This window comes from Glandiceps talaboti, chromosome 2, assembly GCF_964340395.1.
Source record: "Glandiceps talaboti chromosome 2, keGlaTala1.1, whole genome shotgun sequence".
Taxonomy (NCBI): domain Eukaryota; kingdom Metazoa; phylum Hemichordata; class Enteropneusta; family Spengelidae; genus Glandiceps; species Glandiceps talaboti.
In genome coordinates, this window is record NC_135550.1 from 3,148,322 (window position 1) to 3,176,158 (window position 27,837).

General features: G+C 36.0%; 1 protein-coding gene across 2 annotated transcripts; it reads left to right on the forward strand.

Annotated features, from left to right (window-relative positions):
* Nucleotides 1–8,543: 8,543 nt before the first annotated feature.
* LOC144453809 (D-aminoacyl-tRNA deacylase 2-like) lies at nucleotides 8,544–27,793 on the forward strand. 2 transcript variants are annotated; one of them, XM_078145171.1, is made up of 4 exons: nucleotides 8,544–8,560; nucleotides 20,638–20,801; nucleotides 23,836–23,905; nucleotides 27,468–27,793. In XM_078145171.1, the coding sequence occupies exons 2-4, from the start codon at nucleotides 20,676–20,678 to the stop codon at nucleotides 27,791–27,793; spliced, it is 522 nt and encodes a 173-aa protein (XP_078001297.1). In that variant the 5' UTR covers nucleotides 8,544–8,560; nucleotides 20,638–20,675. The 2 variants fall into 2 exon arrangements, with proteins under 2 accessions (XP_078001297.1, XP_078001296.1); XM_078145170.1 differs by lacking the exon at nucleotides 8,544–8,560 and adding an exon at nucleotides 10,080–10,134.
* The last annotated feature ends 44 nt before the right edge of the window (nucleotides 27,794–27,837 follow it).

The following is a 27,837-nucleotide window of genomic DNA, read 5'->3' on the forward strand; positions in this document are numbered from 1 at the left end:
GAGTGGTTACTCTAATGGTAGCAAAAACACCAATGTTACAGGAGACAATTCAACACCCCGTATTTGACTGTTTCGTACAATGAATGCTTCACTTATATTACACTTTGGGGCAAAAGTGAACTTGAAGGTTTCGTAATGGTAATCTTGATAGATAGTTTATAAAAGAAGTTAATCTAAATTGTTCTACTCTTTAGTATGAAGTATGATTAATACTCATTGTGTTAATATTACTCCTTGTCAGGATAGTCTAAACAATATCACGTGATACCTTGTATCTGATATTGTAGACGACAGAGATTTATACCTTGTACTTGGTCCAAACACAATATATGTATGTGCACCAGTATATGCCAGACACTGTTTGACCATTAGCAAACGCTCTCTCTCTCTCTCTCTCTCTCTCTCTCTCTCTCTCTCTCTCTCTCTCTCTCTCTCTCTCTCTCTCTCTCTCTCTCTCTCTCTCTCTCTCTCTCTCTCTCTCTCTCTCTCTCTCTCTCTCTCTCTCTCTCTCTCTCTCTCTCTCTCTCTCTCTCTCTCTCTCTCTCTCTCTCTCTCTCTCTCTCTCTCTCTCTCTCTCTCTCTCTCTCTCTCTCTCTCTCTCTCTCTCTCTCTCTCTGGCGCTCGTGGGCTTCCAAGTACGGAGCATAGGGGCGTGTAATATTTCCTAGATTGTCCCCCCCCCCAGGTCTACAGACTAAATATAACAACCTTTTGACTATATACTCCTACCTGTAAGGAGAAAAGGAAATATTTCTACTAGAATAGAGATTGATACATTTGTAGCAGCAGATTTCGTCCGATATTTTCCTAAGAAAACGGCAATCTAAGCAATAATACGTGCCCCTGTGGCCCGGAGTCGACATTAGGCCAAGTCTCTGGGCGACAACAGAAAGGTTCTTGCGATTTTCTCCACGCATAGTGATTATTTTATTAACTTCTGTATTTTTTCTCGTATCGCTTTATTTGAAGAATAACCTCATAAGCAATGTATCAAATATCAAATGATATATACACATGTCACCTCTGTTTCGCACCAATGTCGCTATCTCTGCTTTATGTCCAACGTTACGTAGTAAATGTTCAGCTAACTATACATTACTTTCAAAATTACTCTTAATTGCACCGAATCACACGAGGACACAGCTCAACGGACATAGATAGCATAACAAACATAGATTTATGGTTCGCCAGTTACCTCTCCGAACGAGATACACTGTAGTTACTTTTTTCCTTTTCTCCTACTTTTCTGGCATGTACTTTAAGAAAGTTCATTTAAATTATATTATTAAACAATCATCCTATGCGATCGAGCGATCGATTGGTTGTAAGTAAACGATGAAGACATTGCTCATATTGGTACCCTTGATCTTGTAGCATTTTTGTATTTGTCATTTTGTAGTATTTCAGCCACAATAAATTGAGAAATTTATCTTCAACTTTTGATAATTTCTAAGGTTTCTAAATTTACAAGATACAAATATACCTTTACTCGCATTTTGAATTGTTACTATTGTTTCGTCCGTTTAAAGAGAAATTTGTATCGAAACCTCCTCCCTGCGTCGCGTCGGAAGGCATTTTTTTTTTGTTTCTCATCTCCAGTGGAATAGTCGGGCGGGGCGGGCGGGCGGGCGAAATAAAAAAAAGGGGGCCAGAAAAAAAATCTGTATTTTTTCAGTTCTATTCTCTGTCCTTTCTGTCATGTCAGTCTCTCTACAACTTCTTTTCTCTTCTCTTTATTGAATCCTTGTTACAGGTCTCTTTCCGTCATTTTAGCAAGGTTGACAAGTCCGTAGAATAACTTTGTAAGAAGATGAATACTTATCATCCTGATGGGTGTATATCTGTAGGCATGAAATATTGTATGATTTATCAGGAGTACTAATACATTTGTCCTATTAATCAAAGTGGCATTGACATCGCTAACATTTTTTTCAAGTTATCCAATTTAAACTTTAGTATGTAACTTTTTGAAACACTTGCGTGATTGTCATCAGTGTGCTAGAGGAATTTTCATTTATATAAATCATTACTTTTATGAAACATTTTTCTTCAGTGTGAACTTGTCAAAATAATCAGATAACATGTAAACATTTCTTGAACTCAGAATTCCTTTGGGATTTACTGTTTAAAAGTAATTAAAAGTAATAATGTAAACCTCGAACGTCTTCCAAGGTCATGTATGTCATAGGTCATGAAACGCATTATCATTATGGAGTCGGTCATTTCCCCGATGATACAACTGATTTAAAGCTAAAAACTGGTCAAGAAATTGGTTTTTTTAGGAATGCTAGGAATGCAGTATGACTTTTACCAATTTTAAGCATAATTTTGAAAATGATGGAAATATTCTGAGCTATTATTACATGCAGCAAAATGTACCGCGCGACGGCATTAATTTCGAGCCCTGTCCCTCATCAAACCTCAACGACTTCAGCCATGAAAGACCCATACTAAGGGGGTGGGGGGCCGGGGGTAGACGGCAGTGTTCTGCCAAGGTTTCCAACAAGTGGGGACAAAGGCCCCTTGGTTGCAAAAAGTGGTGTCATTTGACAGGGAGTGGGGTCAATTATTATTGTCTATGAAATATTATTTTCTGATTTGCACAACAAGTTCATTCTTCATATCTGACCGGGCACACATGCATCGGCCGTCTATAGTGGCCAGTGTATTTGACGCCGAAACACGTCGTAATGGATGTCAAAGGTCACGCCTGTCAGGAGCACGACAGCACCGGGTACGAGCACGACGTGCTCTTCCCTCTCCTGAGAACGTCGTGGAGGGCTCCCTACTGTCGCCGCCAAGATGGACGTAGTTCTATGACGCAGTGATCACGGCGCCCTCTGGAGAGGCAATGGGAGAACCACCAAATTTTTTCGGATAGTATATACGACGCGCATGCGTATTAGTCATTGAGCCGCTGCGCGAGCTATTACAAGTGAGATAGACAACGATAGAAACAAACTCACCAGCTTACAAATGTATTGTTTACATGACTTTGCCGACGATGAGGAATAATCATCATTAATTTACATTAAATTTAGTTGCTAAAATTATGGATGAGTTAAAACAGCAAGGGACATTGCAAATATTTTTTTCCGACATTTCATAGGCGAATGTTACATGCAGTGTTTTTTCGGAGTGTCTGCTGATCGACGTATGTTACCTACGGAAGCGTATTAGTGCCAAGTTGTAAGGAAAAAAATAAAATTTAAAATCTCGTAATTACGATATTTCAATTCTCGTAATTACGACTTTTCGATTCTCGTAATTACGACCTTTTGATTGTCGTAATTATGAAATTATGATTTTTTATTGTTGGTTATTTTTCAATTTTTGAATTGTTCAGACACGAATCTTATGATTTTGATGTACTAAGCAGATGTACTATAGAGTGTTTGACACGGTAACCGGTTTGTATGATTTGATTGCGTTTTTCGTTTCTTTAAAAAAAACTCGAGTGCATTAAAACAGCGAAGAATATTCTTTCATTATATGTCGGCAAAATGAATCAATAATGGATTTGAAATTGAAGAAAATAGTATTTACCATCTGATATTTGGTAAAATTCACAACTTTAGTTTAGAATTTTCTTCATTAAGGTAAATCAGATTTATACGGTTTTGAAATTTCAAGTTTGAAAATGTGTGGAGACCTTTTCCACGGTTGATAAATACTTGAATATATGTATTTGGTATGGTATAATAACATTGGTTTGAGGGTCAGTTTGAGGGTCAGTTTGAGGGTTAGTGACCGGTTTGTCGAGGTTATTGACCCTGGTATATCAGGGTGTTAGTAGGAAGGCATTGGCGAGACGTCCCCAGATAGAAACTTTATTGATCCTTCTTTTAAGACGTTTCGGACCTTCGTTAGGTCCTTCATCAGTCGTAATCCTAGCTTGTATTGGACAGTTTCCCTACATCTTCATCATTGGATATAAGTTGGAGTCGTGTCCGAATTTCAGAAGAATATCTATATGTTTAATATTGGACTCCATTATTTGAACAAATTCTTTGCTGATGAAGAATTCTTGTTGTTCTGGAATTCTTGTTTTGTGTTTATTATTTGGCTAAGTTCATTGACAGATTGCCTGTTTAAACATTGCAGTGAACCTACTAACTTCTTGTTGCATCCAGTATATGTGTGTACATATGTGAACACGTTATTTCATTGCCATTTCTTTTTTTAACCTATAGGTGTTATGTAATTTCACTGGACTTGTATTAGAGTGTTCAGTTCACCTTAAATGTACTTACTACCCGATGATCGGGTGTTGTTGAGAACTCAGCTGTTGCTTATAACATGAACTTAAAATGGCAGTGTGATTTTTCCAGTTAGATATCAACTTACCGGATAATTGCGACGTATTTACGAGAATCGAAATGTCTTTACGATTCTCGTAATTACGAGATTCAAAAAGTCGTAATTACGAGAATCGAAAAGTCGTAATTACGAGAATCGAAAAGTCGTAATGACGAGAAAAAAGTCGTAATTACGAGAAAAAAAGTCGTAATTACGAGAATCGAAAAGTCGTAATTACGAGATTGAAAAGTCGTAATTATGAGAAAAAAGTCGTAATTACGAGAAAAAAAGTCGTAATTACGAGAATCGAAAAGTCGTAATTACGAGAATTGAAAACTAGTAATTACGAGAAAAAGGTCGTAATTACGAGAAAAAAGTCGTAATTACGAGAATTGAAATATCGTAATTACGAGATTTTAAATTTTATTTTTTTCCTTACAACTTGGCACTAATACGCTTCCGTAGTTACCAGCACTGTTTCATGGCAAACACGGTCTAATCCCCCACATTTGTCCCGTATCGCCCGAGGTGGGGTCCCTCGGGCACATGTGCATCTGGTTGACTGGGATTGATTGTGATCACGTAATATTTAGCACTAACTTTATGCTGTTGCTTCCAAATAGTATTGAACTGCAATCTTTCTAAACAAGTCATGGAAATTGCCAGAAACCTGATTATTTTATGACTGAATATGTTACGATCATAAATTCCCTTACTTTCAGTTAAATTTTCTGATGGGAAGCAACACATTTAGTGTGAAATCTGATGAGCGACATTGATGGGTACAGTGACGTAATTCGTAAACAAATCTAACGTTGGTAACTATTATTTTTGTAAATGGTCCTTAAATATAAAGTACACCTGTCTTCATAGCAAACAGAAATCTGAGGCCAAATTTTGCCACGAATGGATACACCATTTGACTCCACAATAAAATAAGCACGGCAATAGCTCAAAAACCTGGCTTAAATTTTATAACACTCGCACAGCGATTATATTTTCAGTAAACTTTGCAACACTGTAAATCAAAATTTTGTACCTGTCAATGTACTGCTGCATAGTAGAAATACTACTACTAGTACTAAACACTTCATGGAATATTTGTAACTGTATGTTGTGAAAGTCTACGATGATTTGAAAACAGCAGTGATTTCGGAATAATATTACAAATATTGTGAGACGCATTGCAAATATTGTTTTCAGGGAATGTACGTCATCAGCAACTTTATAAATCATTACAGAACAATGTATTCGTCTGTACCTTGCTCGGTCGTCATGCGAGCTGTTCAGACAAATATCGGGGGAGGGGGGGGGGGCTAGTCCCTTATTTGAGTATACATTAATGTGCCACACTTTTGGGTTCGTTTTCTAGCCATTTGGTCTAAAATGGGGTCAGGGTTTTTTCGAACCCAAGAGTCTAAAACGGGTCCACTTTGCATTATATTTGATTTTGTTTGGTCTAAAATGTGGCCCTTTGTCCTTTGCCAAATCGTATTTGCCATTAGTTGCCCAAAAATGTTGCCCCTCAGGAAAATGTATTTTGTCTCAACTTTTTGCTAAAAAAACTCTGTAAATTAATGGTCTAAAATGGGATATTGATTTTTGGTCAAAGTGGGTCTAAAATTGGGCCTATGACGACACACCCCTATCAGAGATGGCCACTGGTTTCGCCCCAGGAGAAAAGCCAAACTAGTCCGAAACATGTGAAGTCACAGTCAGTTACACTGGCATATAGAAATAAATAATTTAGGTTCGAACAAACTCTATAGATTCCCGAGGATATTTCACACTGATCTATGTTTTGTCATTGCACAGAACTGCTAATAGTATATACAAACATTTAGACTTTTGTCGACAGGGCACACTCCACAGTATTATGACATACATTAGATTTGAATTATTAAAAGTTCAGTTATTAAAGTGTGGAGTGTGCATAATTAGTAATAAATTAAATAATACTTATATTTATATTCATATACAGAGGAGTAACCAAACTCCAAACTGTTATAACTTGATCTTGAATGAGAAATGTCGCAAAATTAATTGAGTAGTAAACTTCAACTTCAGTGATATTCAACTAAAGTCCTCCCAGACATTTTTATTATGATATAATATTACATCCCTTAACTTTTTCATTTTCCTAACATGCAATTTTGAAATTACTTTTACTATATTTTAGACTCTCACAAATTGAATGCAGAAGTATGTACAGATAAAGTTGTGAAAGGGCGCCCTCAAACGTCAATCAGCATAGCAAATATGAGCCGGCATAGCAAATATATGCTCAAACGGATACATTTTATTGACAATAGGACCAAAAGGAACCATTCCTCTAAATTGTCTCTCACACAATGCTTTATTATTATATACTATTTAAACCCCTTCACTTGTAATAATAATAATAATAATAATAATAATAATAATAATAATAATAATAATAATAATAAGATGATTTGTAATGTGCCTCATCTCCGAAGAGCTCGAAGTGCAGAATATTTGATTCCTAATTGATCAGGATTCTTACGAGTGCTTTGCCTACCTTACGTCAATTAGAATCGTTTCCTTTTTTAATCTGCCTTTTTTTTACTTGAGGATTTTTCACGACACAGAGTCTACCCTGATAAAGAAAGGTGAGAGATCATGACACTTATAGAGCCACACTTGTGAACTGTCGACAGGACATTTCCGACGCCTTTCTGCGTCTACCTATTAAGTATACACGATGGATTCTCTTGTCTCGTTTGCGCCTTATGCACCTTATATAATATTATATGTTGGTTGTCATCACCGACGTTATCTCTATTACATTAAACAATAACATTTTTTTTAAATAGAGCCACACTTGTGGGCTTTTCGATAGGTTATAGTGGTTCTATCAACCTACAGATAATTAAGAATAAAAACACGAATGTGAGAGTAATACTAAGTTTCGTAATTTTTGGAGAACGATAATTTCTTTTCAACAACACTACTTAAAACGAAAATCGAAATCTTCATGCTCTATACCTTTTTTAAGCATGGAAATGAATGTGAATACGACTACAGTAATTCTCAATGACACATTTTGCATAATTGATGGACATGGGAGTGTCTTTGAACTACAATAGTGGTGTAGTTTAAAAATGGCTAGAGAGCTTTGAGTTTGTAACACGTGAATAGGAAGGGTGCAGGTCATCCAAAAGGAAACAGACATTTAAACATAGAAATGCGACAAATGCTATAAAAGATAGCGAGCTGTAACATGGAGAAGAGTATGAAACAAAACTTTAAATCATGTGTACTCGATAGTGTAACTGTCTTGACTCAATTCCACCGGAGCATGCAACCATAATTATCAATTTGTTTTTTCCAGTATACTTAAACAGGAAGATAGTGAAAAATCACGTGGACGACGTTATCTTATAGTATTGTTGGGTACTCGACGGTGTTCATCTTTGCTTTTTGTATTGAACGGTTATGTTTTGTATCAATGTTTATTTATGTGCTAACTAATATATATCAGCCGCTTGCGAATTGATAATCTGTAGCGAAGGTACCCAAATCGTTCAGGCTGCAATATTGGACGTGAAGTACTTCCCATGATGCACTGCTACTTCCTGCGCGGACGAGTTGAAATCTCACTTCCCCAGACTCTCGTTTGGGGAGGTCTCGTAGGCAGAGTCCCCAGCGACGAGAGTCTGGGTATAGACTATCTACTCTACAGCTTATGTGCAATAGAAAAGTACACCTTGTATATGACGTAGTACACCATATCTATGACGTATATAGTACACCTTATCTATGACGTAATAATTTTGAAGTATAAGAACAATAGTTGTAGCTGATGAAAGTTATGTTAAATATGAAATGAAGTGAAATGAAACTATCATATTGACAATCGCTTTCTTTCGATAATTTTACACCAACTGCAAGGTCTATAGTTATTCAATATTTCAAGGTCATCAAATAGTTATTTTCAATAAACCAGGATGACAAAATGTACTAAAAGGCTTTTGTTTTAACGTCGCGTTTATTGTATTTCGTGTACATACCTTGGCATATATATGCATAAGTATTAGGTAAGGTGATGCAAATAGAGGATTCTAAGGCCAATCGAAACTTTTCCCTGCGGCACTCCAGCTGCTGTGACATTAAAACAAACATTACAAGGGATTTGATGACAAACACACAATTCACTATTGAAAGGTTTCATTCAGATACATGGATAAACACATAGTTGCTATATTTTCATAAGTGTGTGAGTACCGGAACCGTTAGGAAGGTAAGGCTATCATTTTTCTGTACTTATTACAATTGCCGTGCCCTTTTGATGACCCGTGTTAGAAGGACAGTTATTGAAATTATATAGTTATTATTGACTCACTGGGAACAGAAAATGAGAGAAATTATCTTTCTATTATGATTTAGAAATCATAGTTAGTTATAAAGTTACAATTTCTCTACCGGATATGATTGGGTCAATATATAGAGCTTTCAACACTGCTCATCGTGTAGCGCATGTCCTCTTCGTTATCTACAACGTCATTTTTTAACAACGCTACACCAGTACATGTATATAGATGTCATCTAAGATAGAAGGGAGGTGGGCGATAAATTAAAACTTCACAATTAGGCAAATGATATGTTTATAAACATCGATACAACCAATCAAGTATTAACCTATCTTACAAATATAGTTGCATAGCTAACACAGCTAACAACATCACTAAACAAAACGTGGTGTGGCTTTATTCCTTAAATTCCACAAGACTTTTCCGAATGTCTAAAGGATTTTTAGACCTTGTTCGTATTCTGCGAGGCTGGGAAGGACGAACTAATCACCGAATCACATCACAAATTTCAGCCCACCTTCAACGATCTCCAACGGTTGTCAACTTCTCTGTAGGTACAGTAACCAGGGATACCGTCAAGTAACAATCTAAGTTATACAGGCCCTTATCGTGAAATAGACAGTGGAAGATAATGGCAAAACATGTGTTGTTTCATTTCTGCAGGTAGAGGAGGTAGCTAGGCTGAAATATGCAAGTTGTCGAGTTACGGTCTATGTTAAGGGAGCCTTCAGAATTTACAGGGGGGGTTAGGCTCGGACTCTTGCATATAATGTGACCCTCCCCTACTCCGTCATGCTAAAAGGTGGCCATCCCTCAACTTTCTTTCTCTAAAACATAACCCTCCTCTTATTCAAAACATGATTTAAATGCTATCGGATATGTAAAAGGCATGAGACCCAGAATCAATGGTATGGTAAGGACTGCATCCCACCAATGCATTTGATAATTTTCCGCTACTACCGCCATGTGGACGTGTGTGAAGGCACTGCATTAATAAATACCTGTGTTTGGATCTCATTGGTTGAGCTGAAGGCCACAATTTAAATCCCAATGATTAGATTGGCACACTCATGACATCATCAGGAGAGAGGTCAACATCTCCACAACATTATCCCTAGTATCTTACCCAACTGCTCCCGTTTTACACCTATGAAACCCAGTCCTCTCGTCACATCACAACTGGTTGTCAGTAGCAATTTGACATAGGCTGATATCATGGTACTTAACCCTAACCCTAATCCTAACCTTAACCCTTGGCCAAAAGGCAGCATTGGGATTTGGAACCGGTGGCAGCGATGGGATGTCAAAAAACCCAAAAGAATGCAATGTTAGGCAATACAATGAGTCAAAGTAAAAGGTGACCCTCCCCTTTTCTAAAATATGTATAATATATCGGTTTTTTGGTGAAGGGGTGGAGATCCTATTTCGACTACTTGAAGTGGGGATGACGTCATTTTGCAAAGATCACTTGAAGTGGCGATGGCTTTGGAAAACACCCCTACTGGTAAGGATAACAAAATATCTGTATATTATGGATTGTTAGTTTGGTGTGATGAAGTTTTTCCCAATTAGCTGTAATCTTTAAAATTACTACTTCTGGAAGGGATGTATCTCCTTTCATACTCTTCCCAAATATATTATGCATATATGAATATCCATATATACACTCCATAAACACAAAACAGTTCCTTATTGAAGTACAGTATATTATGGACACCTACAGTAATGTATGTCTTACAGTAAATATGACAATCAATTTCGCAGACCACCAAACATTATCTAGTAGTTCGCTGACTTCATTTTGTGACCGACCAAAGGTATTTGCAACCATTATACCATTATTGTTTCTGCTGACTATTTGAAACAAGAGAACGTTATCATCGAACACAGCAGTTCTATACATACCGACTATCCATTGATTGAAAGCACAGGCCAAATTGTTGGGAATAGTTACATCAACTGCATGTCATAGGTCACACATGGATTCAAATTGTCCTAAGAGATACTTTGAGAAACTATTATCTGGTAACTTAAAGACATTAAAATATCACTGCCTGTTATTCTTCCATTGTATGAATTTTATTGTGATCAATTAAAAATCCTTTATGCGATTCTAATTCTGACACATGCAAAACTAAATGGACTCGTAACCTTCTCCCCCCCCCCTCCAACGAAAAATTATTTTTAATTGACATCACCCGTAAGTAGTAAACATTATGCATGTAGTGGTATAGCGTGTACAACCTGAGGGAAAACTATGCAATATAATGGCACAGAAAATACATATGTCAATACAATTGGGACTGCACTTTAGGCGAAATAATGCAAAGAGTTAAGAAATGTAAGCAGGCTCCCTACACAATGCAATGGTAAACAATGACAGTATTTTGTGTTTGTCACGACTGTAGAGGTCAAATCAATGTGAGAATGAAAAACGTTATCATCTAATTCTGACTTGTGTTCATGTAGTGACCACACAACTCTATGTTCGAAAAAATTTAAAACATATTTTATATGAAATGACAGGTGACCGTGTCTACTCATACTAAATGTACACACATGCAGTCTGTAGATACCCGTTCGACTGCCCATGCATCATCCGGACATGTACACATTCTCCAAATCATTAAAACAATACACCATGTATTAATGATTAATGGACATTACATGTTATTGACACTATAAATCACCACATCTCATCAGATTCCAGTTTCTATTATACACTAGGTATGACCACCTAAAGTTCTCTAACATACCGGTGACTTTATTATACATGAAATATTAATGCCCCTATACCAATGTTACGGGCCCATTTTTATGTGACATGGGAAACTCATTCAAAACTTACATTTACATTAGCTATTCGAAGCTTGGAAATATTACCTCAAAGGCTATGAATAACCTAAACATTGCCTTAATAGAAGCCAAAAACTACAGATCTGCCAGGGGGAAAACCCCAAGGACACCCTCATCCCCAGAGGTCACTCATGCATTCAACCAACAATCAGATGCATCAACAACCTTTTTTACTGTCATGGTATTAAACTTTTCTTAAATATTTTCACCCAATTCTAATTTGAGATGATATTGTCTTTTGATACTACCATAACTTTTTAAGAACATATTTCAACCCAATGTAAGTCATAAAGAATATTTTCTGACACTTGATGGTGCTGCCTTGTAAAGCATGGATTAAGTTATTGCTTGAAAGGGTCTGAATAGCCTAAATATTGGCTTTATGAGTAAAAATCCTCCAGGGCTTCTAGAGGGAGACCCCCACGGACTTCCCATATGAGGTGGACATATCCCAGTCTCAAGCTCTTTCCCTCTTACTGTCAAGATGCTATCAAAGTATATTTCAAAAGTATTTCAACCCTATGTAGTTGTTTTTTACATGTTGGTGCTGTCTTGTAAAGCTTGGAAATTATTGTCTGAAAGGGTCTGAATAGTCTCAAAATGGACTTTTCAGAATAAAAAATCTCCAGGCCCTAGGACCCCCAATAAGAGATATACATATTCCCTTCTCAAGCTTCCCCCCTACCTTTCACTGACAAGATGCTATTAAACTCCTTTTGGAATATATTTACCCTGTGTACTCAATAATTATAATTATGATAGTGCTAACCCGGGATCTTATAAACTGGATGCAAGACAATCAAGCAGTCCACACTGAGTCACGATCTGTCATGTGAATATTATATATATATATATATATATATATATATATATATATATATATATATATATATATATATATATATATATATATATATATATATATATATATATATATATATATATATATATGGTGGAGGGGGTCATCATGCTTTAGAATTAAGTGATAGGGGGGTAAGCCTGTTTTTGGTTTTACAGATAGGAGGGGGGGGTCAGAGAAACTGAACGGTCCCTTAGTGATTTCATTGTATTCTGATGGAATTGAACATCGTACAGGGATTTATTTACTCAATTGAAATGTAGACCCACTAGACCTAAAGAAAGATCTAAATATATAGTATATGTATACTCACCAAATGTTTCGGATTTGGTCTGATCGAAACGCTATATCTAGCTCAGGCAGTGTCCTCACTCGACGACATGTATAACACCAACTGCGTTGACAGCGGATGGCCGCTGAGGGCAGCCTTCCGATTCCTCTTAAATTCGTACTAGTAATTGTATTAATTCAAATTGTGATTTGAAAGTCAGACAGAGATTACGAACTAACTTTTTTTCAATCTTTCAATCTATATTTTATCGTTATCAATGTGCCAAACAAATTACACACGAATCTAATTAAACAATGACCAAGATATTGCTTAATTAGTCGATTTCATTGATATGCAAATTGCCCTGATTAACATGAACAGATCTCACTCAAAAACTAATCAGTTCTAGCCATTACCCCTGTCATTATATGTACCAAATTTTATTATAATTGAGTCAGCTGTTTTTAAGAAAATGACAGACAGACAGGCAGGCAGGCAGGCAGGCAGGCAGGCAGGCAGGCAGGCAGACAGACAGACAGACAGACAGACAGACAGACAGACATACAGACATACATACATACATACATACATACATACATACATACATACATACACACAGACACAGACACACACACACACACACACACACAGCCGTCGCCATTTTAATACCTTCCCAAATTACACACGAATCTAATTAACAATCAACAAGATATCGCTTAATTAGTCGATTTCATTGATATGCAAATTGCCCTGATTAAAATGAGCAGATCTCACTCAAAAACTAATCAGTTCTACCATTATCCCTAACATTATATGTACCAAACTTTATTATAATTGACCCAGCCGTTTTTAAGAAAATTATGACACAGGCACACACACACACACACACACACACACACACACACACACACACACACACTTTCATTTCATCTAAGGCTGCTGTCAGAATTTACAACAAGGGGACTGGGGAGACATTGGGAGTGGGCATGAAAAATAGTTTAGGTTCAAAGGGGGGGGCATGGAAATTCTGATGGTCTGAAAGGGGGGCGCGCGAAATATTTTGCTCATGATTTGTCATTTGAACCAAATTTAACTTCAGGAACGGTCGTTTACCGAGTAAATGTAAACATTCCTATTAATGTGTATGCATTTGTTATAAATGAGGAAAGAAATGTGACACGTGTAGGAATTGAAACCACGTCCCCTAAACACTAGTCAGAGTTCTCAGCTGAGCTAACGTGCCAAGTGGTAGATAACATGAATTTATCCTGAGGTATACCTTCTTTCCTCGAAGCAATGGTGAGAAGCCAACTCTTTTTATAAAGCTTAAACCTTTACTTAAGGATCTAAATAGATTCACAGGTCTCCCTGCCTATTTGTGGCCAACATAGGAATAGGTTTTTGAAGCAAGGCTGGGCTTTTTGAAACACTTTTTTGGATACTTTGTTATAAATGAGGAAAGAAAAGTGACACGTGTAGGAATTGAACCTACGTCCCCTAAAATGTGTATGGTTTGGAATTTCATGCCCCTAATTGGCCTCCTACATGTCCTTACTTTCAAAAAAAGTTATTACCGTGGGCTCCACACCCTCCCCACTATCTATCATAAGGGATGCTGTTTCTGCCCAAAATCAAGATTGAAAGAGAAAACCCTGCTGACTAAGTATTTCTAAGTACAGGTTACAGCCCAATGCGAGAGCTTTTTCGCAAAGCCGATATCTGTTTGTAAAGAAATCTCTCATTGTTATGTATGGACGCTAAAGTTGATTTCCACTGTTAGTTAAATGTAGTGTACCATACTGTACATCTGTGAAGCGGGGGGGGGGGGTACTGTATAATTTAACATTAAAATATGTCTTGCCGGGAGTGGCCCTACGAAAATTCTCAGGTCCATTTCGCGGCGGGGGGGGGGGGGGCATGAATTTATTTTGAGAGCGCAAAGGGGGTTGCGAAATTTTGTTTTACCAATGAAATAAATCTCCCCCCCCTCCTTAAATTCTGACCCCAGCCTAACCACCCCATCCTGCTTAAGACAACTTGAAAAGAGACTCTTGTCGGGGATATTTTCGTTTGTATTCGACCATTTTTCCATCCACCTGAATCATGTGAGCAATAAAATAATTGTGGAATATCATTACACTCTCTAGAATAAATGCCAGAAATAAAACATAAGATGACAGTAAATACCACGGACGTGATGGACGTCATATCATTGCAGAATCAAGTAGCCATCTGTTACCTATGCTCTTTCAATTTTATTGTCATATACCTTAATATTACATATCATTCCGATACTTGCGTAGTTATTGGCAAGAACAGTTGTAATACGAAAGTTGTTGACAAATGCACAGATTCGTTGTATGCTCCATTACTACATTAAACGTTTATTTAGGGTATTGGGAGTATATTCACTCTCTATAAAGGGGTCATCCATTGTGTGTGAACGATTTGTCGAATTTCTGTCAAGAAACGTGTGCTTCTTTGGTCGATCATGGATGAATATATATATATATATATATATATATATATATATATATATATATATATATATATATATATATATATATATATATATATATATATATATATATATGCAATCGCTATCACGATAGTAATTCCAATACAAGTTTTTATAGTAGAGTTTTTCTGCGTATGTGCACTCGATAGTAAACAAATCTCTATATCAATTATTCCCTCTGTCAACTTTACACGTCATTCCAAGTGCTAAATATTTCCATAAAATGTGTAATGTGGGATCATGGCATCGTAAAAAAACGATTGATATACAAAAATCAGAGATTATAAACATATCAATGTGTAGTATTCGGGTGACGTAAGTGAAAGATATCTCAGTGAAGGTAGACATACTTTGGTTATTGTTGGTTAGGGCCCTCGGAGCCTTCAGTAATTACAAGGGGCAGGGGAATAGGAGTAATGTCACTTTTTTACAAAAAGTTTCTTGGGGAGGGCTATATTTTAGAAAATGAAAATTAGGTGAGGGTCACATTTTACTTTGACTCATTTTTATTAATACATTATTGATATTTTCTCCTGATCCCACCACTGCCAACTATTCCAAATCCTAATGCTACCATATCCCACCACTGCCAACTATTCCAAATCCTAATGCTACCATATCCCACCACTGCCAACTATTCCAAATCCTAATGCTACCATATCCCACCACTGCCAACTATTCCAAATCCTAATGCTACCATATCCCACCACTGCCATCTGTTCCAAATCCTACTGCTACCTTACCCCACCACTGCCACCATTGTAAAGCACCGTAATAACCCCATCAATTTGATTTTAATAATTACGATTTGTTTGTGGTCGAATTACTTGATTTATGAAATTTAGTCGAATCGCAAGATATGAATGAGTAAGTGAAACATTCTAATCAGTTTTCTTCTTTGCCAATTATTTCTAAGTTACTTCATTTTTACCTCCCATAAGGAGAGGCTAGCTGTCTGTCTGTCTGTCTGTCTGTCTGTCTGTGTCCGTCCGTCTGTGTGTAGACACGATATTTCAAACGCTACTGCATCGATTCTAATTAAACTTGCTACACATCTTCCATATATGGTAATGACAAGACCTGATTAGATTTTGGTAAACATCCAATGAACATTTATTCATTTGCATAATTAATTGTTTTAAGTAATTAAGCCATATCTTTGGAACACATTCTCCAAATTCAATATAATTTAGTACATACGTTAACCATAACAAAGCGCACATGTCCTATAAAGTCTGTTGATATAGCTTACTGTTTGAATGAATAATTTACAGAAATAATGATTTTTGATAATGAGGCTATATCTTAAGGATGCAGGCTTCAATTTGGATATAATTCGTCAGATACCTTAACCATAACAAAGCACATATGTCCTATAAAATTTGTATTAATTTTCATGAAAAATTTGCATAAATTAATGATTGTTCGGTAATTAGGCCGTATCTTAAGAATGCAATCTTCAAATTTCATATAATACGGTACATACATCAAACATAATAATACGCACCTGTCCTATGAATTTTGTTGATACAACTTTTACTTTTAATGAATAATTTGAATAATTAATGATTTTCAGTAATTAAGCTGTACCTTAACGATGCTTTTTTTAGCACAACTGAACTGAAGGTTCAGTAGTGCTATAGGCATGGCAAAGTGTATGTCTGTCTGTCTGTCTGTCTGTCTGTGTGTGTGTGTATGTGTGTGTGTGTGTGTGTGTGTGTGTGTGTGTGTGTGTGTGTGTGTGTGTGTGTGTGTGTGTGTGTGTGTGTGTGAACAACTTAAAGTCAAACTCTGATGTGGGTTTTGGGTCAAAAAGTGTGATTTTTTATCAAAAAATTTAAACTCCAAAAGTACTAGGCAGATTGGCATGACATTTGATGGGGACATTAGATTTGAGTAAATTAGGATTTGTTCATGACATGATGATTCCCTTAGTAATATGCAAATTAGGGCTTAAAATGTGTCTTTTTGGTCAAAAACCTATAATTCCAATACTACCCAGCAGATTGGGCTGTTATTTAAGAGGGATGCATCTGTGGGTGTATAGATGAAGAAGTATTAAGCATATAATGATCTCATTAGTAATATGCAAATTAGGTGTAAAAATGTGAATTTTAGTCAAAAATTTATATCTCAAAAAGTACTTTGTCAATGAGACTGAAACTTGGTGAAATGTTTCTAGAAGTGTTATTCTGCAGATTTTCTTCAAAATATTATGACACAATTGGCCCTAGCAACCATGACCACGCCCTTAGCAACAACCGAATGGCAGTATATTTTGCTCAAATAACATCATCTGTTAGGCAAATGAGTAAACATTCAAAAAATGTATGTAAATTTGCCTAGTAACAAGACTACGCCCACAGCAACAACCAAATGTGCCTAGCAACAAGACCACGCCCATAGCAACAGCCAAATGATCACGTATATTGCAATGATAATATCAGCAATTCATACACAAGTGAAAAAAACAAACAAAAATGTATGCAAATATATCTAGCAACATGACCACACCCATAACAACAGCCAAATGATCGCGTATATCACAAAGATAGCAGCAACATGGTTGGATAGGCAACTGGATAGTCATTCAGCAAATGAACACCTATTGTTAGCATGGACTAGCATATCGATAAACATTTTTAAAAACTGCACTGTTGTGCTACAATACCATTGGCGGTATTTTTTTAGTTTTAATGAGTAATTTGCATAATTTGTGATTAGCGACTTTCGGTAATTAGGTTAATGCAAACTTAAAATTTCATAGAGTTTGGTACATATGTCAACCATAACAATGCGCACATGAGGTTTCTTGACAGCTTTTACTTTTAATGAGTAATTTGAATTATTAATGATCTTCAGCAATTAAGCTATATCTTTTGAACGCACCCTTCAAATTGCATATAATTTATCACATACATCAACCATGAGAAAACATACATATCCTCTACAGCCTGTTTGTATAGTTTCTAATTTTAATGGATAATTGCATAATTAATGATTTTATGCAAACAGATTCGCCATTAGGCCGAATAAAAAAAATGGTTTGGTTCCGGTTACCCGACCCCACCTAGTTTTTCAGTGCTGACCCGAAACGTTTTTTCACGTATTCGTAATAAAATCGCGAAAATTATGAAGTCTCGCGAGAAATAGTGGATGCGGAATCTGACATCAACTAAAAAAGACAATAACACAATGGGAAGAAACCAATAACATAGAGACTATATGAAAAACAACGGAAATCATAACTACCTAAACTAGACACTCACGCATGATAAGAAAATAAAAAAATATAAAATCTACCTACCTAAAATAATTGTTTGGTTCCGGTTAACCTAGTTTTTCACTGCCTTCAGTAAACTATTCTAAAATTGAGCGTAATCGGAACCACACACTTATTTAGGTCTTACTGAACCTTTCAGATTACAAATGTTGTGTTGTGTTTGTGTTGTTCTTGTTCTTGTTCTTGTTCTTGTTCTTGTTGTCGTCGTCGGTGCTGGTGGTGCTGGTGGTCTTGTTAAGGCAATGTGAGCAAAAGTGCGGTGGCTGTTTTGGTGACTGTAAGGAAGTTGCTGCTGTGGCTGCTATTGTTGTTGTTATCCAAAACATCTGCATAAAATGACGGATTAGTTTAGATTAAATTAAAGTTGTCTGACTAGTCAGCATTCCTGTGATATATGTGATATATGATATACCTCTTGACGGTACGGCTATGGTTTACGATGAATCGTCATTAACAAGTCCAATTTATAATTTTTTTAATTCAACTTTCAAGTGATAATACTTACATACAACACTGCATAGACTATTCTAGCACAATGTCAATGTCATACATATGTGTGTCTGTCTGTCTGTCTGTCTGTCTGTCTGTCTGTCTGTCTATCTCTCTCTCTCTCTCTCTCTCTCTCTCTCTCTCTCTCTCTCTCTCTCTCTCTCTCTCTCTCTCTCTCTCTCTCTCTCTCTCTCTCTCTCTCTCTCTCTCTATTATAGTAGCAGAGCATAGTATACTAAATACCAGAAACTAAGAAATTTTATCAAGGTCTATTTGTTCTCAAATAGATGTCCCGACAATACCTTGATTAACTGTTTCTTCAGCAGTCTGATTATCTCAAAAGCGTGAAACTCTTTGAGTTAAGGCTTAAGACCTCATAATTCCTGGTATTAAGGGATGATTACACAATGTCACACAAGCTCAATAAAACGAACTTCGTTCGTTTAGGAGGAAGGGATCTGGCGTCAATGTAATTGCTGAACTTCCTTTTCGCCTTCACGCCTTCAAGGATAACAGGTTCTGAGATGTTGATAAGTTGGTTAAAATTTACTTCTAATGTGACATACAGTGCTGGGTTTCTGGTAATATTTTAATGAGTTTACCATTATGTTTTTACATTGCATCAATCGTAGGGGTGTAACCGCCACAGTTTTCTCCATGGTTTACATCATTCATATAATACTGTGTCCATGTCGGTAACAGGACAACTGCCCCCCGGACAATTGCCCCCGAAGGACAACTGCCCCTGGACAATTGCCCCCCTGGAAAAGATTTATTTATTATCAGTTCAATACAAAAGAATGCCAACTCTGCTATATATTCTTTTAGTAAATCCATTTGAAGTAACCACTTGAAACTATGTAGTCTTGGTTCCTTCCTGATATTGTATTTGATGTCGTTCCATGTAGTTGCACCTGTATATGATATTGATTGTTGTTCAACTGATGTCTTCACTGATGTTTTCACTGAAATTATGTGAATTACGGCGGTAAGTTAAATCATCATGCCGACTTTTATGAATGACGTAACAATTATCACAGATAACAATAGAGTAAAACATGTGAATGTAGTGAGTATAATGTACGCAAATTGCGGCGGTAAGTTGCCGACAGTGACTTTTTAATGAATGACAAACCCGATCATCTGTAATACTTGCTTTTTTTTCGTTCGGGGGCAGTAGTCCGGGGGCAGTTGTCCTTCGGGGGCAGTTGTCCGGGGGGCAATTGTCCTGGGGGCAGTTGGCCTTCGGGGGCAATTGTCCGGGGGAAATTGTCCGGGGGGCAGTTGTCCTAGAATCCTAGAATCGTCGATATCGACCCTGTGAACGTTCATTTGGGGTGTCCTAAACGAACGAAGCTCGTTTCTTGAGCTTGTGTGACATTGTGCGATCGTCCATAAGACTTGTATATGCGTATACATGTATATTGATAATAATAATTCCAGTAGCAGCTACCTTTTGTATGAATGCATATCAAATACAAGTTTTGAAAATCGAATTCTTCACGACTATTGGGCGATCATTGAAGTCGACATAAAGGTCGTCTTTGATATGTAAACCAAGTTGTTGAGTCAATAAAGGTCTTCATTGACGAAACACGAGTACGTGTGTTTCACTACACAAGACAGGAGGACTATAAGGTATTACCACTTTAGTTTGGGGAAGTTCAGAAAGTGGCCATGGATATAAATATCGTAGATTTGACATTTTGTGTTTTTCCTGGTAAATTGTAGATCGCTACTACCTCGAGATAGTCTGAGGCTGCCAGAGGATGGATAAATTATCACCGAATCCAACAAGAGCGTCAATGCCTAGAGCTCGAATAGTATTACAGCAGTGTACATCGGCACGTGTACAGGTGCAGTCTCCTGCTGAAAGTACAGTTGACTTCATTGAGGTACGTTTCCATAACTTTAACATTATAGTTCACGACAATTTGAAGAAAACCACAATCAAAATAACTTAAGTTATTTAAACTTAAACTTAAGTGTCAATTTGAAAATATATAAAATAGTGTCAGAAGGAGCGCACACTGTGTGATGAGATTGGTCTAGGCCGATCGATGGAATGATTGTCCATACAATTCATTGTCGGACCTGCCAACAATTCGTCTCATAAGTAGCGGACAATCAACTCTCGAAGGGGTACTTGGAACGACACCATCGCGTGACTATAAAACTTCAATATAGCGATTGATTTTAATCCATCAAAAAGTATCAGGTCCAAATTGATGGAATGGAATGTTTGAATGGGATCGAGACTGTGACGTGTGTCCATTTTATAGCAATATTTCTGGGTTTAGGGGAAAATAAACATGATGTCAACCTTCTTCTATACCTACAACAACATCTCTTTTGCATTTAACCACCAGTGGCACGTCCATCAATAGGTAATTATTTTTGGTTTTTGTATACATGCCTTTTATATTGTTCCTCGTAACTGCCATTTTAATTTTCATCATTGTATTTTGTATTTTATTAGATTTTTGCGACTTTTAGGACTATTAAAATGTCTTGTCTTATTTATCAACTATTTTTTTTGTTTCTCAACATGTTAATTTACTGATATGTGAAATCAAGCAGTTAGACCATTTTATTTTTAGTCACTATTTTGTTTTAATAAACCATGTACTATTATTATTATTATTATTATTATTATTATTATTATTATTATTATCATTGTTATTATTACATGTATTATTATTACAAGTTAAGGGGCTTAATATTATGTGACAATAAAAATCACATAGTTAACAAGTTAAAAGGAATGTGGCAAATGCATGACAATCAATGAATGTTAAAATCCTCGACTGAAATAAAGAAACCAAAATGTTTAAATTTCTTAAACTAATAGTGTTTTAAACATTTTTATAGTTTTTCTTTTTAGTTATCGTTTGTACTTAATGTGTACTAAAACGTGTTGCTTTCTTCGACAAGACAATACAGTAAAATCAGAATCTATTTAGATACGTAGACGATTAATCTATTCTGTGAGTGTGACATTGTGGCTTACTTACTCAAGGGTTGGAGTGCAGTAATGTCTGATATAAGTACCTCGATTGTAACAGTACATCTCTGTCTTGAAATAGGCAAATATTCTGTGACAGAGACGAGATCAACGCGACCACACGTACATGTATTTGAATTCGTCTCACAAAGCTTTCCAAACTTTCAAGTTACCGAATGAAGAGTGTTGAATGAAGTTCAGAATGTTGTTTGTTTGAAACCTTCTGTCCTGAAACTATGTACTGACACAGGGATTACTGTGTTCTGCAGAAAATGTAATACCTGGATTTACTTTCAGGTACATTATCTGTGTTGATCATCATGAATCAGTTGCAGTTACTCAACACCTTTCAAATTGAACGGAGTATAACACCACTGTTTACAACTCAGGGTCTCATCTTCAAATTTATGTGCTAAGTAGGAACATTTTCTAAGAACTACACATCCAGGAATATAACGAAAATGTCACTGTTTCATTGAAACATTGACAATAATACCGTGTATCATTATTTGAAAGGGTGTCGAACTTTGTAGAAAGGTAAAGGAAGGTACGCGTGTACTATTAGTTGTTTTTAAGTACTAGCAATGTAAGTCAGATACACGTTTTATTAACAACACGTCATGTATTGACTTTCATTTGTATTAAATTGTAATTTTACCCGTACTTTGACAAAATATAAAGTTTTTTCTCTGTTTTTCTCCATTTACTCTAAAGCAAGGAGATCTTTTGTATATTTCACTTTTTTTCATGTTTTATGTCTAATTTTGCAATTGTGGTGATTTTATTGCCATGGCAACTAATGTCTGTGACTATTTTTTAAAACCCAGTATAACAAATAAATTACCTCGTGGAAACAGCTACCCTGTTTTAGGCAATTTGTGTTACAACTGACATGGCTAACTTATACATGCTAGAAGCAAGGAAATGTTTTCTCACATTTTTTTGCTCATGTTTTACGTCTAATTTTCCAAAACAATCCACATAATGTGATGATTGTGTTACCGTGGCAACTGATTTTCATAAAATGGTAACTTTTTTTGAACTCTGTATAATAAACTACCTCACTTTGAGTGGGCAATATGCAAATAAACCTGATTATTATTAAATTCATTACATCCTTTTGTCAGCAGAAAATATTTTACCAAAAATCAACATTTTTAAGCCGCCTGTATATTTCCATGGAAACAGCTATCCTATTTTAGATAGTTTGTTACATTGGATAGCACCGACTATAATAGATCCAAAAAGCAAGGAAATTTTTTTTTTATGTCAAAATTTGGAAAAATAATCTGCATATTATGGTGATTTTCGTTACCATGGCAACGGATGTTCATAAACTGACCCCATTTTTTGAACTCAGCATAACAAACTATTCCACTTAGGGTGGTTGATATTCAAATAAACTCGATTATTATTAAAATCATTATTTTCTATATAATATTATATAATTATTTTACATTTTAATAATCATTTTCATCATGAATTATGATGTAAGTATTCACTCAGGAATGTGGGTGTTTAATGATGAGATATAATACTCTGGACTTTAAAAAAAGTGTAGCTTTAATTTCGGTATATATGGAATTAAGGTAAAGTACATTGAAAGGCAAATTAGAAATGACTAAACTTTACTGATAATATTGATATTTGCAATGGAGTCTTACAAGTGTTTCCATTGCATGTCTATTTTATGGAGCGTTTTGACCTCATGCTGTACAATAATTCCATTGAAGTATGAACGCCATACGTGTATTAACTTGTTTCGGTCTCTCATATCCATGCGACAGTGTCACCCACCAGTTAAGTGGACTACTCCAAGAATGACGTAAAGATAACAGAACTTTTCATTTTAATTCGTCAGTCATAACAAGTCACTCTTTATACTTTCTACTTGATGACAGATTTTCGTGATACTTTCTTCACAGATCAGCAAGGGTGTTGTAGTGTATGTATGCTTTCTCAGGGACTGTACAATGGAACTTCTGAACAAGATGGGTGAGTAGACGTGCATCCTAAACTAACCAAATTCAATACACACTTGCATGTACTCCCTGTCAAAACACCACCAGCTTTATAGCAAGATGTATGAAAGGAATTGAGTTCAACAACTTCAAGTTAAAGTAGTCAAAATATACATGTTCATACCTGTATCAGAAGACAATATACATGTACATACCTGTATCAGAAGACAATATACAGTAAAACCAGTGTAATATACGAGCGTATAATTTTCACTAGAATGTATACATGACGTAGTATCTGAAGTTACGCAATTAGTACTTTGCTTCACCTGCTTTGCTGCAACAACATTCCCTAAGAATCAAGAGAACATGTGAAACTTTTACTCTGTACTTGTACTTGTCAGTGTGACATGTGCTCTGTCTAATCAATACATTACTATTCATGAGCTGGAACATGTATATTAAGTAGGGATTGGTTTAGTCATTATCCTTGCCTTGTAACTTTCAGTCTAGAACTGATAACAATGACGAATGTAGTATCTAAAGTGTACGGATCTGATTCTCTGGTTCTCTACGCCGGTCAATCCACTACAAAGACATGCACTAGGACCTGATAGGGTATATTAGTGATTACTATCCCTAAGTACAGAATTAAGGCTGGCCGTACTACATCACCTTATAGCTAGAATACGTTCAGTAAATTAGTACATATACTTACCGTTAGCACGTGTACTGTCCATTAGTACATACACTTACTGTTAGAATGTGTACTGTTCATCAGTATGTAGACTTATTGTTAGAATGTGTACTGTCCATCAGTATATAGTCTTATTGTTAGAATGTGTACTGTCCATTAGTACATATACTTACTGTTAGAATGTGTACTGTCCATTAGTACGTAGACTTACTGTTAGAATGTGTACTGTTCATTAGTAAGTAGATTTACTGTTAGAATGTGTACTGTCCATCAGTACGTAGACTTATTGTTAGAATGTGTACTGTCCATTAGTACATATACTTACTGTTAGAATGTGTACTGTCCATTAGTACATATACTTACTGTTAGAATGTGTACTGTCCATTAGTACGTAGACTTACTGTTAGAATGTGTACTGTCCATTAGTACGTAGATTTACTGTTAGAATGTGTACTGTCCATTAGTACGTAGACTTACTGTTAGAATGTGTACTGTCCATTAGTACGTAGACTTACTGTTAGAATGTGTACTGTTCATTAGTAAGTAGATTTACTGTTAGAATGTGTACTGTCCATCAGTACGTAGACTTATTGTTAGAATGTGTACTGTCCATTAGTACGTAGACTTACTGTTAGAATGTGTACAGTCCATTAGTACGTAGACTTACTGTTAGAATGTGTACTGTCCATCAGTATGTAGACTTATTGTTAGAATGTGTACTGTCCATCAGTACATAGCCTTATTGTTAGAATGTGTACTGTCCATCAGTACACAGATTTAATGTTAGAATGGTACTGTCAATTAGTACGTAGACTTACTGTTAGAATGTGTACTGTCCATTAGTATATAGACTTACCGTTAGAATGTGTACTGTCCATTAGTATGAAGACTTACTGTTAGAATGTGTACTGTCCATTAGTACATAGACTGACCGTTAGAATGTGTACAGTCCATTAGTACATAGACTTATTGTTAGAATGTGTACTGTCCATTAGTATGTAGATTTACTGTTAAGATGTGTACTGTCCATTAGTACGTAGACTTATTGTTAGAATGTGTACTGTCCATTAGTACATAGACTTATTGTTAGAATGTGTACTGTCCATTAGTACGTAGACTTATTGTTAGAATGTGTACTGTCCATTAGTACATAGACTTACTGTTAGAATGTGTACTGTCCATTAGTATGTAGACTTACTGTTAGAATGTGTACTGTCCATTAGTACGTAGATTTACTGTTAGAATGTGTACTGTCCATTAGTATGTAGACTTACTGTTAGAATGTGTACTGTCCATTAGTATGTAGACTTACTGTTAGAATGTGTACTGTCCATTAGTACGTAGACTTACTGTTAGAATGTGTACTGTCCATTAGTACGTAGATTTACTGTTAGAATGTGTACTGTTCATTAGTACGTAGATTTACTGTTAGAATGTGTACTGTCCATCAGTACGTAGACTTATTGTTAGAATGTGTACTGTCCATTAGTACGTAGACTTACTGTTAGAATCTGTACAGTCCATTAGTACGTAGACTTACTGTTAGAATGTGTTCTGTCCATTAGAACATAGACTTACTGTTAGAATGTGTACTGTCCATTAGTACGTAGACTTACTGTTAGAATGTGTACTGTCCATTAGTAGATAGACTTACTGTTAGAATGTGTACTGTCCATTAGTACGTAGACTTACTGTTAAGATGTGTACTGTCCATTAGTACATAGATTTACTGTTAAGATGTGTACTGTCCATTAGTACGTAGACTTATTGTTAGAATGTGTACTGTCCATTAGTACATAGACTTATTGTTAGAATGTGTACTGTCCATTAGTACGTAGACTTACTGTTAGAATGTGTACTGTCCATTAGTACGTAGATTTACTGTTAGAATGTGTACTGTCCATTAGTACGTAGACTTACTGTTAGTATGTGTACTGTTCATTAGTACGTAGATTTACTGTTAGAATGTGCATTGTCCATTAGTATGTAGATTTACTGTTAGAATGTGTATTGTCCATTAGTACGTAGACTTACTGTTAGAATGTGTACTGTCCATTAGTACACAGACTTACTGTTAGAATGTGTACTGTCCATTAGTACATAGATTTACTGTTAGAATGTGTACTGTCCATCAGTACATAGACTTATTGTTAGAATGTGTACTGTCCATTAGTACGTAGATTTATTGTTAGAATGTGTATTGTCCATTAGTACGTAGATTTACTGTTAGAATGTGTATTGTCCATTAGTACGTAGATTTACTGTTAGAATGTGTATTGTCCATTAGTACATAGATTTACTGTTAGAATGTGTACTGTCCATTAGTACGTAGACTTACTGTTAGAATGTGTACTGTCCATTAGTACGTAGACTTACTGTTAGAATGTGTACTGTCCATTAGTACGTAGATTAACTGTTAGAATGTGTACAGTCCATTATTACGTAGATTTACTGTTAGAATGTGTACTGTCCATTAGTACATAGACTTACTGTTAGAATGTGTACTGTCCATTAGTACGTAGATTTACTGTTAGAATGTGTACTGTCCATCAGTACATAGATTTATTGTTAGAATGTGTACTGTCCATTAGTACGTAGACTTACTGTTAGAATGTGTACAGTCCATTAGTACGTAGACTTTCTGTTAGAATGTGTACTGTCCATTAGTACGTAGACTTACTGTTAGAATGTGTACAGTCCATTAGTACGTAGACTTTCTGTTAGAATGTGTACTGTCCATTAGTATGTAGACTTACTGTTAAGATGTGTACTGTCCATCATAAACTGTTTTTAAATGAAGTAAGAATAACGCTGTGCACTAATAAGTGGTGTAAATAAATAAGATTCCATTGAAGTAATGTCATTTTCTGTTCAATGTGGTTTCCCTATTATTTTGCAGTCCATATGGTGTTGAACCTTCGATATTTAAAAGGTAAAGAAGCAGAACGTGTATCTGTCCTGGAATTGCCAGGCGATGTTCTCATCGTACCACAGTCAACCCTGGGAGGGATGCATAAGAAACGTCATGTAACATACCATTACAACATCAATAAAGAAGAAGCTTGTAAACTATACCAAGAATTTGTTAGACTGTGTAAGCATGCAGTAGAATCCAATGAAGACATCCCATGTCGTGTACGATATGGCCAGTATAATAACAAGTGTGAGAATATGACTGTTGAAAGTGGCAAATATGGTCTGATGACTCATTTACTAGAATTCTAGGTGTATAATATGGTCTGAAGACTCGTTTATTAGAATTCTAGGTG

Bases quoted from the DNA above. Each gene is read 5' to 3' on its own strand.
- LOC144453809 (XM_078145171.1), top strand. From the start codon at position 20,676: ATGGATAAATTATCACCGAATCCAACAAGAGCGTCAATGCCTAGAGCT. The intron at 20,802-23,835 runs GTACGTTTCCAT...CTTTCTTCACAG, and splicing joins GTACAGTTGACTTCATTGAG to ATCAGCAAGGGTGTTGTAGT. The intron at 23,906-27,467 runs GTGAGTAGACGT...ATTATTTTGCAG, and splicing joins GGAACTTCTGAACAAGATGG to TCCATATGGTGTTGAACCTT.